This window comes from Lacerta agilis, chromosome 7, assembly GCF_009819535.1.
Source record: "Lacerta agilis isolate rLacAgi1 chromosome 7, rLacAgi1.pri, whole genome shotgun sequence".
Classification (NCBI taxonomy): domain Eukaryota; kingdom Metazoa; phylum Chordata; class Lepidosauria; order Squamata; family Lacertidae; genus Lacerta; species Lacerta agilis.
In genome coordinates, this window is record NC_046318.1 from 64,979,489 (window position 1) to 64,992,623 (window position 13,135).

At 43.2% G+C, this 13,135-nt stretch overlaps 1 protein-coding gene across 3 annotated transcripts in view; it reads left to right on the forward strand.

The window, feature by feature from the left end:
- The window catches only part of GRHL2 (grainyhead like transcription factor 2), a 72,573-nt gene extending 59,644 nt beyond the window's left edge, over positions 1–12,929 (forward strand). For all 3 annotated transcript variants that reach the window (XM_033155683.1, XM_033155681.1, XM_033155682.1), the window contains exons 12-16: positions 66–97; positions 831–922; positions 2,985–3,070; positions 8,254–8,318; positions 8,927–12,929. In XM_033155683.1, the coding sequence (XP_033011574.1) occupies positions 66–97; positions 831–922; positions 2,985–3,070; positions 8,254–8,318; positions 8,927–9,041 (390 nt within the window). In that variant the 3' untranslated portion in view covers positions 9,042–12,929. The remainder of the gene's footprint in view (positions 1–65; positions 98–830; positions 923–2,984; positions 3,071–8,253; positions 8,319–8,926) is intronic.
- The last annotated feature ends 206 nt before the right edge of the window (positions 12,930–13,135 follow it).

The following is a 13,135-nucleotide window of genomic DNA, read 5'->3' on the forward strand; positions in this document are numbered from 1 at the left end:
GTCCCTTTACCTTTATAGCAACACCTGGTGAAATTACTGAATCTGTTCTTTGTCTGCTCTTACAGGCTTACTATAACACAGATGATGAGCGAGAAGGGTAAGTCATTTTTTTGTCTTGTAAATTTTTCAGGCAGGATTTCAACCCCCTTGACAAAATAATAGTAGTAATAATCAAGTACTGAAGTTCCGATGCAGTTTAAATTCCAATGTTTTAACGTTTGTCACAGCAGAGGCAGATTTCTTTACTTTGTTCCAATTTCTGTTGCCTTGTGCTAGAAGCAAATTGTTGTCCTTTTAATCATACACATAGTTGTGTGTTTTCATATACCAATAGTCTTGGCATTTATTTCAAGGCTGTGTGTGCTTTAAAAAAAAGCATATTATTATTTTTTGCAAAGTGTAACCCAAATTCTGTTGTTCAGAAAGCTGAACTTTGTGATCTGTTTACACTATATGAAAATTAAGACATATTGTATATATATATGCTTATTTTATTTGCTATTTTTTGTGATCCTTAATTGCTAGAAACAAGTTGTGCATGCTTAGATTCTTAGGGTACTGGTTTCTGTTTGTAGAATACATGCAGCTTCTTGTATTTAGTACATGACAGAAATGCATAAGACTGTTAGCTGTAGTAGTCAATCAGTATAATGCACAGTCATGAAATTAAACTGTAACCTTGCTTTTTAGATTAGGCCTGTCAAAAGTCTTGGCCAGTGCAACCACAATGTAGCACAGCCTCCCTGCTACAATTAGGAGGACAAGTTATGGGTAACATCCCCCCCCTACTATAAATCTGGTACATCTTTCTTATTTTTCTCCCCCTACAGTAGCATCTTGGCTAAAAGGATATTCCGGCCAGTAGAAGAAGACTTCAGCTCACCACCGCTGAAGCAAATAAAAGAAGAAGGAACGAAAAGAGGTACCAGTTTATTCTCAGTTTTCCCTAAGTCAGAATTTATTTGAAAGTAATTGGGCAGAGGGAAGGAAAAAAATCAGAATGGAAATATGGTTCTGAATTATGCTGAAGTCTCAGCAACATCTACACTGGCTTGGTCATGTGCACACAATGGAAGATGGCAGGATCCCCAAAGACATGGTCTACGAGGCGCTGGCTTCAGGCACCAGGCCTGTTGGCAGACCAACTCATGAGTTACAAAGATGCCTGCAAATGTGATATGAAGGCTGACAACATGAACCCCACTGTGTGGGAATCCCTTGCAGACAACCACAGTGCCTGGAGATGGACAGCCAGGTTGTGCATCCACAGTACTGACCAGAGAAGAAATGGCCGCTGGGAGGAATGCCATGGTGCACCTGCAGCATCACAACAACCAGATGCCTTCATCTGCCCCAACTGCAACAAAAAAATGTCTCTCCCATATCAGGGTCTACAGCCACAGCAGGCATAACTCTCCAACGGTTTGACTTCACCCGCAAAGGCGCACTCCTTTATTGTCTCCCAAGACAGACGGGTGCCAACATGATCAACAACAAAGGCCAGAATAAAGAGGCACATGCGGCAAAAACTGCACAATGAAGGTGACAGGTGCAGATCTATGGAGAGGCAGCTTATGGGCTGCCACATAAAATGCCATATCCTGTGCTGCCATACCCTGGAGCTCTGAGGGTGATGGAGCTACCAAGCAGGCTCCGCTCTGACAATCGTAACACCGGAAACATTGGACCCCCTTCTGAAGTCCAGCATTGCATAAGGCGGTTGACTGGTCATGCATTTTACCTCTAGACCAGCTGCACCAGCATGCACATGCTTGCACCTAAAACTACATGTTGCACCTGTGCTATTTGCTGGCGCTGCTCTTTGAGCATCACAAAGGAAGTAGTGAAGGGGGTGTCCACCTCTACGTGGAAGACCCGTGTCTTCCCTCACATGAGAGGAGGGTGAGGGGGTCTAGAAATGAAGTCCTATGAGGAACAGTTGAAAGAGCTAGATAAGATTATGGAGAGATGTGATAGCTGTCTTTGAGTGCCTGAGGGGCTGTTAAATAAAAGACTGAGCAGACTTCTCCTGTGTTTCCCAGAGGACAGGCAGTATAAGAATTAATGTGTGGAAATAGCAAGGGCTAAACGTTACAGAAATTTCCTAATTGTTTGCACTGTTCAACTGTGGAGCGGACTGCCTTGGAGGAAGGTGGGCTGTCCTTCAAAGAAAGAGCTAAACAGACAGCTGTCAGGGATGCTGCACTTAGAAGAAGAAGAAGAAGAAGAAGAAGAAGAAGAAGAAGAAGAAGAAGAAGAAGAGGAGTTTGGATTTGATATCCCGCTTTATCACTACCCGAAGGAGTCTCAAAGCAGCTAACATTCTCCTTTCCCTTCCTCCCCCACAACAAACACTCTGTGAGGTGAGTGAGGCTGAGAGACTTCAAAGAAGTGTGACTAGCCCAAGGTCACCCAGCAGCTGCATGTGGAGGAGCGGAGACACGAACCCAGTTCACCAGATTACGAGTCTACCGCTCTTAACCACTACACCACACTGATTCCTCCATTAAGCGAGAGACTGAAAGACCTCCTTCCAACTCCAAAATTCTGGTTCTGCCAACAGCTGAACCCACCATTTGAATTCCAGGAAATTCCGACTTTTGATGAGAATAGCTATTTTGCTTGTGGGGTTGCTTAGCGTGACAAGGAAATTAGTTCCACTTACTGGTCAGCATATTTCGCATAATCTCTGCCTATCACCCAACTGAAATGGAAAATGGGTGTGACTGTTTACAGCTGCTTCCTGTGTGTGGGGGGGTGTGGCGCAGTTTGTGGAAAGAACACATTATTTTCCTCTGGATATTTTGAAATCTGCACATGCGCCTCCTGCTCTGTGACATGGGATAGTTTTATTTTTAACACGAGTCTCTGGCCTTTTTCACTTGTCATTGGTTTGAGAGGAAGAGTTTTCTGTCCAAGAGGGAGCAGTTTGCTTGTGGGAATGTTCTGTGTCTATTCCAAAAGTTTGCTTCTCGTCCTTTCAGTGCTGCTTTACGTGAGGAAAGAGGCTGACGAAGTGTTTGATGCTTTGATGTTAAAATCGCCCACTGTAAAGGGACTAATGGAAGCGGTAAGTATCTGTCATCTCAATTTCATTTATCGTAGGCAGTTGGAAAACAACAACAACAGCATGCACTCTGCTTTAACTTCCTTCTAGAAAGGAAAACAATTTTGCATTTTATATTTGTGCAAAACTGTGCTGAAGATGTTGACAAGCAAAACGACATCTTTATGAGAGAAGGGTATTTGTGTGTGAAGAGGGAGAGCTTGGATGCTAACAAGGAATCCTTGGGATGGGGAACTTGTGGCCTGCTGGGTATTTCTGGATTATTATTATTATTATTATTATTATTATTATTATTATTATTATTATTAAATGGCACCCTACACTTAAAGGTCTCAGGGTGGTTCGCAACATAAAAGCACAATAAGAATGCACAAAATACATAATAAAAATAAAAACAAGAACAAACCAATAATTCTCCCTCCCCAACACATTTTTAAAAGGCAACACATTTAAAATGACTACAACTCCTATCGTCCTTGAACATTGGCCACACTATCTGGGGCTGATGGGAGTTGGGAGTCCAGCAGCACCTGGAGGGTCTCAGTTTCCCTCTCGTTGGCGTACAGGGTCACATCGCAGCTCTTTGCAAAATCCTCACTGCAAAGGTTTAGGCTTCCCAGAGTCAAGGAAAGAAGGAAGGCACTTTGGGAGGTGGTGGTGTGCTGAATGCCAGCTGCCAGGACTCACAAGTGGGGAGAGCGCTGTTGCCCCCAGGTCCTGCTTTCAGGCTTCTCATAGGTATCTGTTTGACCACGGTAAGAACAGGATGCTGGACCAGATGCACAGTCTTTCCGATCTGGCAGGCTCTTCCTATGTTCTCCTGCAAAATCTTCTTTTTTTTTTTTAAGGGCCCAGCACTGAAAGAAAAAAAGTCAAAGGTGGGCGGCCACCACCTTCTTTCCTCCAAATGCCGGTAGCCGTCAGGAGTGGGGGTCCGGGGGGGGGGCATTTCCGGCCTGGAATCCATTCATTTACACGGGCTAGTAAAGAGCTGCCCTTGGGACTCCATTGTGCAGTGCAGGTCATGGGAATGTTTGTCCTGGCAGTTGAGCAGGGCCCAGACCATGTTGCGCTGCAGTTGCTTCTGTTTTCAGCGAAGGTAAATGATCTCATTTTGGAAAAAAGGAGGTCTGTAAAAGAGAATTTGAAAAGAATACTTTATCCAGAATTCATCGCAAATTTGGACTCTGGGTCCTGTGGTATACATTAGCACCCTAGGGCAGTGTTTTTCAACCACTGTTCCGTGGCACATTAGTGTGCCGCGAGATGTTGCCTGGTGTGCCATGGGAAAAATTGAAAAATTACTTTATATATAGTCAATATAGGCACAGAGTTAATTTTTTTAACATTTTCTAATGGTGGTGTGCCTCGTGATTTTTTTAAAGAAACAAGTGTGCCTTTGCCCAAAAAAGGTTGAAAAACACTGCCCTAGGGCATGCAAGTCCTTCTTTTGGAAAAGCTTGTAGTGCAGGGTAGTGACCAAGAGATTGCACCCATGCCACCTTAGCTCACAGACGCACCTAGAATATTGTACTGGCGCTAATGCAGCATAGAGAGATTGAGCTGTAAAGTACAAGGTCCTGGTTTAAATCTCACCCTGGCAAGCCTCTTATCTCTCAGCCTCGGGGAAAACAACATGGACCCACCTTACCATGCTGTTTCGTTATAGTGGAACACCAGAGCACCTAAGCTGTCACCTCCCTGCCCGCACAGGCCCACTGAGGCATGAGGGCTTGTAATCCAATGAGACGGAGCCAACAGAGAGATCGAATCACAAGAAGGAGAATGTAGAACTACCAAGGGAAGCTCCAGGGACTCTCGAACAAAAGCACTCTGAAGTTTTCAAAGGCCAAAAGTACCACGTGGATGTTGTCCCCGTGATGCATTGCGCCTTTGCAAGACTCTGTGGATGTGGTCGCTTGCAATGCGTTTGTAGAAAATGGGTGCAATTTGTGAGCATGCTAGTGTGTGTGTGTTCCTAGCACCTTAAATTCTGACATCGAGGTTTCTTTTCATCTCCATAGCTGTTCACAAGCCAGCATATGCTAGAGAAGATAGACTAGTTCTAAGAGCAGCCAGCCCAATCTTCAGTTTCTTTGTACTGGCAAATCTCCCCTGGCTTCAGAGATAACGTGGTTCCCATTCTTCAGCTGAACTGTCAATTCTATCATGTATATTTGTTGGTTCCCTTCTCCCTGTAAAAATATGTGCCCAGTCAATACCCATTGGTTCCCCATTCACATCTAAAATCTTAAAAGACATTCACGCTGGAATAAGGAGGAGATCCATGGAAAAACAGGCCCCATCACCATGCCTGCTGCTGGTTCACTCAGACTGTCCTGTTCCTTACCAGGTCAGCTGTGGGCAGGGAGCATCAGGATTTTAAAGTTCTGCTCTCCTGTTTCCTCCTCCACCTCAAATACCTTTCCTTATGATAGTTTCAAATTTCAAAGCATATGGTTTTGTGGGAAGTGTTGCCTTTTATGAATGTTGCCGTGGGGACTCTAATCAAAAAGTAGGGTGCATCTCCAAATTTGTAGATATGAGGAGAGTGCTATAAGGAGACCCTGCACCCTTGGCCAACAATATGCTGGCTGTGGGGTGGAGAGAGATCCCCACAGACAATAGTGTAGCCAGCCCTGCCCCTTCAAGGACCCCTGGTATAGGGTCAGGACAAACCAGATTAGGAAATTTCTGCACATCACTATTTTACATGTGCAAGCAGCCTTATCCAGAAGGGCAGTGAGTGCATGGATTCTTCCTGCTTGATCAGGGTACCTGTGCATGTGCTTGCCTGCCACAAAGGGACATGGTGAAGTTTAGAAAACAGAAATCTCTCACAGGAGAGGTTTTGAATATGAACCCTTATGGAAAGAGCCAAGGTTTCTCACTTACACTCCCATGCTCTGCTACTGCAAACATTTGTACTGGAGCCACTCTGACTTCCCTCACTCTTCATTGTGTATTAACCCAGGCATGATTTTGCCCTTGGCAAGATAGTGAAAAATACCTTGGAAGTGTAATGCGTGAAAAATATGTTGCCGTTCACATAGAAGCACACACACTTGTGTTTGGCAGTGCCGTGTGCCTCATTTTAGCAACGTTGTTTTCAAAAGCTTTCATCCCAGCAAGAGCATAACATATTAAAAGGAAGTTCCATTGTTTACAAGTTGCACATTTTTTCCTTGTTTATTGCTAGCTGATCTGTGGCCTCTTTTCCATGATTCTGGATCATATTTTCTCATATTTGGAATTTGCTTCATTCTTCTGCCATTTGCTATTATTTCCCAGAAGAGCAGGCAGTTTATCTTTGCAATTATGCTTCTTCTGGTGACAAGAAAGTTCTATGGCACCTTAGAGAGCAACTGTTTAACATGAGCTCTCAGTGACAACATCCTGCTTCGTCAAACATCTTAGAAGGACCAAGAGCATGGCTGCTGTACATAACACATTGTTTTTGAGGAATAAAGCATTTTTAACAAGTCGGGATCAGCCGTGCCTCATGTAACTTTTGTTGGGACAGAACTTCCTCTAACCCTGATCCATGACCTGAAAAATTGCAATCAGATTTGTTTATCAATTCTGATTCTCAGCTGCCCCGTTCCAGTACAGTGGTACCTCCGGTTACAAACGGGATCCGTTTCGGAGGCCTGGCCATATCCTAAAGATTTCGTAACTAGAGGACCGTTTCTGTGCACGCATGAGCAGCAAACCCACTTCCCGGTTTGCCTTATTTGCAACCTGAAGATTACGTTACCCAAAGGTAACGTAACCTGAGGGTCCACTGTACTCTTTTAAATGCCCTGACTGTGAACTTAAATGTTCTAGAGGTGTATAAAATGATGTTGGTACATACTCAAGGGGGTATCGGAAGGATCAAGTGATTTCTACACCACTTAGTGTGCATGCACACGAAAGCTCATACCAAGAACAAACTTAGTTGGTCTCTAAGGTGCTACTGGAAGGAATTTTTTTATTTGTTATTTTGTTTTGACATACTTATCTGACATACTTCTGAGCAGACATATATAAGATTGCATCGCTAGAAGGTAACTGGCAATAATAATAATTAATAATAATAATAATAATAATAATAATAATAATAATAATTTATTACTTATACCCTGCCCATCTGGCTGTGCCTCCCCAGCCACTCTGAGCAGCTTCCAACAGGATATTAAAAACACAATAAAACATTCAACATTAAAAACTTACCTAAACAGGGAAGAGCCACCCAGTGACTACAACTGGGTATTTTTAGTATTGCTTTTAAAATATTGCCTTGTTGCAATTGGTAACTGGAAATTGCCATCAGGTGACTAGGTGGTGACTTGAGTCCTTATTTTCAACTAATTTCCCAGCAGCGCTTCTTCTTCAGAAATATCAGTAAAACCTATTGGATGTTCTCTGTTCAGAGCTGATTGAAATACCAGTTATTCAGCCAGTCCTTTTCATACCCAAAGCCTCCTGCTTTGCTTTGTAAAGACTTCTGCTGTTTGGATCTCCCCATCAAGACCTTGTAAATTATGGTGACTTACTGGTCAGCTGGTTGCCAAGTGCCTTGTGAGTGTCTTTGGATGGGCTAAGATGTCTTTATTTCCCCTGAGGCTGAGTCACAAGGAAAGGTGTGATGTGAACACTAATGAGATGTTTGCATCTTCAAAGAGAGAAGCACTTTTGGAAATGACTTTTGGAGGAAGTTTAGTGGGGGTTGTGCAAGACTGCTTTTGGATGTGCTATGAGTAGCGATGGAAGGATCTGTCAATTTTGGTTGTCTCGGCTTCTCATTTTTCCAATCTTAAATTCAGTTCTCCGCATTTAGGCATCCAACTGCACATGGTTGTGTTTTTTTTTTTTAATCGTCATGAACATTCTTCAGCATTGTACTGTGAATTTTTCCTAACACAATTCTGTCTGCAGTTTTGACTAATGTGCACTTCTCCTAATATAATGCATTTTTACACTGTAGGTGCAAAGGTTTTTCAAAATGGCAGCAAGCTCTACATTTCTTACATTTCTTCAGGTCATTAAGCCCGATTCTTAGAAATGCTGAGAAGTTGGGTGCTTTTAAGACACACACACACACACACACACACACACACACACACACACTCTACACTCTTTAATTGAAGCTGGTGATACCGGTTTCTGCTTTTAATAATAGCCCTTTCTTCTTTTAAATTCAGATTTCTGAGAAATACGGTCTTCCAGCTGAAAAGATTACAAAGCTGTACAAGAAGAGCAAAAAGGGGTAAGTAAGGGAAACTAAATCTCACCTCAGCTCTGAGTCACTTTTTTTTTAACAGTGTCTTGAGACCTCAGCTGCCCTAGATTCTGTCCTAGGTAACAAGAGGAGACCCCAGCTCTGAGCAACTCACAGACCCTTCCCCAGACTCCTCAAGTCATGTGGTTGAATTGTGATGTTTCAGTGAGGTTACATTGGTTTGGATTTATCTGGAGATTTTGCAATGAGGCTGGATAGATCAGTTGGTAGAGCACGAGGCTCTTAATCCCAGGGTTGTGGGTTCAAGCCCCATGTTGGGTGAAAGATTCCTGCATTGCAATGGTTGGGGCTAGATGACTTTCGTGGCCCCTTCCAACTGCGACTTTATGTCTAACTTTAGAATATGCATATTTACTCAAAAAGAAGTACTACTTTGTTCACTGACACTTAAAAGTTCGCTGGAACTCCAGGAGACAATGAGCTGTGCTATGGCTTGTGTCAAAGCGTTCACACAAATGGTAAATACACAGACAGACAGACAGACACATCCCTTAACTCATAGCAGATTCACTATCTGAATCCATCCTGATATCTGAAACGAGGGAGATTTTACTGACATTCCTTTCTGATTCCAGGATTTTGGTAAATATGGATGATAACATCATTGAACATTATTCCAATGAAGACACGTTCATCCTCAACATGGAGAGCCTGGGGGAAGGCTACAAGGTCACGTTGACGGAAATCTAGCCTAGATCAGAACGCAGCCTAGTGAAGTCATAGCATTTCACCCTCACCTTAAGGAAGGGGACCATTCTTCTAAAGCCCTGATGGCTCACGGATGCCAAGAAGAGAGGCTGTTACAAAACTCCACTGGAAGCGAGGAAACAAAGCCCAGTTGTCATTGACCACTCCGTTCAAGATGAACTAACATACCTCTACAAAGTTCCTTATTTATTGCTCCTCACGCTGCACTCTGTACATAGTCAGCAGACCACGGACATCGCCTCTCGCCCACCGCAAGGGAGAAACGGCGACTTTTTTTAAAAAAAGAGTTAATGTGGAAGAAAATGAAATTGTGGAATTGCATTAGTTCGCCTGGGACTTAATAGTTAAAATTGAACCTTTCAAGAATAAATTGCTTGAAGATTTGATCTTCTAATCCATGGCAAGGAAAGTGGCCGATCATGTTCACTGGTACAAAACTACCAGCAAACAAATGTGTAGGTTAGCCATATCCTTCCCAGCACAGGGCAATTGAGGACTGTTAGTAAGGGACTTGGATGGCATGCCATTTGTAAGTAAAGCACCATCCGTTTTTAACCTTTGTATATAATGTTTATAATATGTAATAATATATTTTTCCTACCTGTGTGGATGTGTTTACTGCCACTCTTGTTTCTAATCCTGGGATTAGAAGCTGTCAGGCGACTCTCGCTGAGGAGAGAGATTCTGCCATTATCTATTCAGTGATGTTTCCATACCTTTTCTTGAGTGGCTTCTGCAGCATCCGTATTAGAACGTTAAAATTCTCCTTCCAGTGGCACATCTGACATTTGCACCACAAGCTTGTGGTTCTCGTTCACCCTCCTGTGCCCATTTCTGTGCAAGGACACTGCATTGTCTTCCAATTTCCAAATTATTTGTCTTCCGGTTTCTGAAATATTTAAACTTTCTTTGCACCCTTGGATTTCATCCTTTGGTCTTCTGCATCCTTGTTGGATGAGACCCTCCATTTTCTGCATGCAGCAAGAACTGAGACAGTGCCAATACCACCAACACTCTCCTCCCTCCATTGCCTGCTTCCGATTCTGACATTGAGCTTTCAGAAGATATATCTCCATTCAGCTCACCTCTTCCTTGGGAGCCTCTGGCAAACTGGAGCCAAGCCTAAACTGAGCCAGAAGGTCTTTTTATTACTATTATTTATAGCAAGTCAGAAAAACATGAAACCGTAGAGCTGGAGGTCATCGAGTCCAGCCTGTTGCTCACTGCAGGATCTGCGGGCAGCTTGCAAGGTGCAACTGCGACATCTGCAACAGATGGACGTCTTTGCTTCTATCCTCCAGCAAAGGAGAACCCACCACTTCCTGAGGCAGCCTGCTCTGCAGCTTCTCCTATTAGGAAGCTTCTTCGAATGTTCAGCTGAAATCCAGTTCCCAACAATTCCCACCCGTTGCTCCTAATCCTGCCGTCCGGAGCAGCAACAGAGTTCAACTCTGCTCCCTCTTCTTCATCACAGCCCTTCAGGTATTTGAAGACAGCCATCGTCTTCCCCCCCCTTAATAGGTGGGTGGATTTGGTTCAGCAAACACCCTTCGAGACCAGCTGAGCAGGTGCTTGCTGGTTTACCTTTTATTTCTTAAATGAAATCAATGAATAGCCAATATCCCCATTTGCACAATGTACAAATTTCAGGCACAGATCTGGGGGTGCAATCCGCATGCATGTGCACTGCGTGAATGGTGCCAAGAAAGGGAATCTGGACACCTCTGGTCATGATGGGAATGGGTGACATGTGCCTGAAGAGGTATCTTTGTATCCCTCCCATCCCCAGAAGAGCCACTCTAGGGAACTACATCCCTACAATCCCAGGAATCCAAACAGGCAGGGGAGTTTTGGTGCAGTTGAAAAAGGATGCAGCCTATGCTCCCATGCCCTGGTGACTCACCTCAGCTTCCCTTCCCCTTGTTCAGCTCCTTTACTCTTTGCTGTCTTCTTTCCCTGCCCTTCTGACACTCCCCCAACCCACCTCATCCCTGGTTGCCATTCCCTTGCCCATTCAACTTCCCAGGAGTTGTGGCAGGAATGGAATAAATTTCTTGGATGAATGGATCCTCTGCTCATTTTGTTGAACGTCCTTGTGCCCGCTGATGGGTCTCGCTAGAGTGTAAATGTAAAAATGTACATACGCCTCCCTTGACTTTGGTCTGAATGTACATATTAAGTCCTGACTCTGTAGACTTTGTTATATGATCATATTACTCAGCCTGTCTTAATCGGTATGTAGTAGACATTTTTTTCATTGCACTTCCATCAACGGGGCTGCTGGGAATGGCCAGAGCTTGGTAGCAAAATGTGGTTTGCTTGCATAAGGTCAAAGAATTGATTGCCACTATTTCCAGCAGTGCTTCTTACTGAAACCCTGGAGAGTTGCTGCCAGCCAGTGTTGGTCAGCCTTCTTCAACCAGCTAGGAATAATAGCACTTGCAATCCAACAACATCTGGGGGCCTGAGGTTGAGGAACTGTAGATACTGAGCAGCTGGATGTGGCCTGACTCTGTTTAAGGCGTCTTTATAGCAACCCTGAGATTATGAAATAGTAATCTGAAATGAAGCCCCTGTAATTCGTTTATTAACTTTGGGAAGCAAATATGGAAGTTCAAGCACTTCTTTGATTGGGACAGTCAGAGCTTCAAAGAGTGAGGTTCCTTGCTCAAGTAAGACTACAGCAAAATGGTGTTGTGGAGATGAATGTTTCTTAAAAGGTTTCTGGTATGTAAATTAACTTGACCTAAATTTCAGGAGTGTTTGCTTCTGCCAATGCTCTTTTAGCAGCTTAGTCCTTTTCTATTTCTTCAAAGTTTCAAATGTTACAGGAAAAATGCCAAACATCGCATTATGAGATGCATGCATTTTTTTTAAAAAAACAAACAAACTGTTTTGTTCAATGGTTTTAAGGTCAATTCATTTTGGTCACAATATTGCATTTCTGAGTTCTACCAATATTGATTCTTAAAGAGGGAGAGGAGCCAGAACAGTTGTCCTAAATCTGCACGGTATGCAAAATGCATGAGAGAATAAACACCCTCTTTATTTGTGTATACTTGCATAAGCATGTATGTCCCTTGTAGTCATGTGAAGCCATGCTGACTGATATATCTGAAGTGAATAACATGCTGATTTAGCATTGCTTCAGAATCAATTGAGCTTACAGAGCCATTTTTACAGCAAACTGATAATTCACTGCCAAACTGCCTGGCAGGGTGAAAATCAAGAATTGCATTCTTCTTCTTCTTCTTCTTCTTTATGCCCATCATGGAGTGAGGTGATAGGTAAAATTGCACCTGTTGAACATCTCTTGGTGGCTGGCAAAGGCACAGCTCCCAATGTTCTACGTAACCATGGCGTTGCCATGCAACCCAGAAAGAAATGATAACTTACCCCTTCTGTTCTGTGGTTTATTTAGCACTTAAGCATAATGAGTATTCCAAAATAATCTAAAAGTGGGCTTTCAGATTTTGTTTTGGGGAGCCAATGGGATCCCTTAGAAGCTTGGGTATCTTCAAGCAGTCCCCAAGGGCCGTTTTCAGTGGCTTTCCTTCCATTACTGGTCTTCTCAAACAATGGGTAGCCTTAGAGGAATATCAGGTGTGCTCAAGGGTTCGCTCTCAGATCACTGGCCTCAGAACCATTTACTGGTGTTGAGGGGTAAATGTTCATGAGTACCTTGGCATGCCAGACATTTTAGAAAGTGTATTTCTAAAGGTGAAAAGTTTGAAGAACGCCACATAACAAAAATCACCCTTACTGCTATCTTCTGAAATAAAGCTCTACTGTGCCTATCTTTTGAGACTGGGGCTTTATCTATCCAGAGAAGGTGCAGAGAAATATTGTATTTAATGAGTTTAGCCCTCTTTAAAAAAGCTTTGCCTTTCTAGTCAATAAGGGCTAGAAACTTACTTACTTGTTTGTTTTAAGAGATGAAAGGAAAGTCCTAGCCCTATAATAATTTTCTGCATTTGTAAAAGAATTGCAGAGTGATAACACTCTGACTATCACAGGCTGCAACTATATGTAGATGTTCTGCTTGTCCATCCACTGATACATTACTAATATTGACA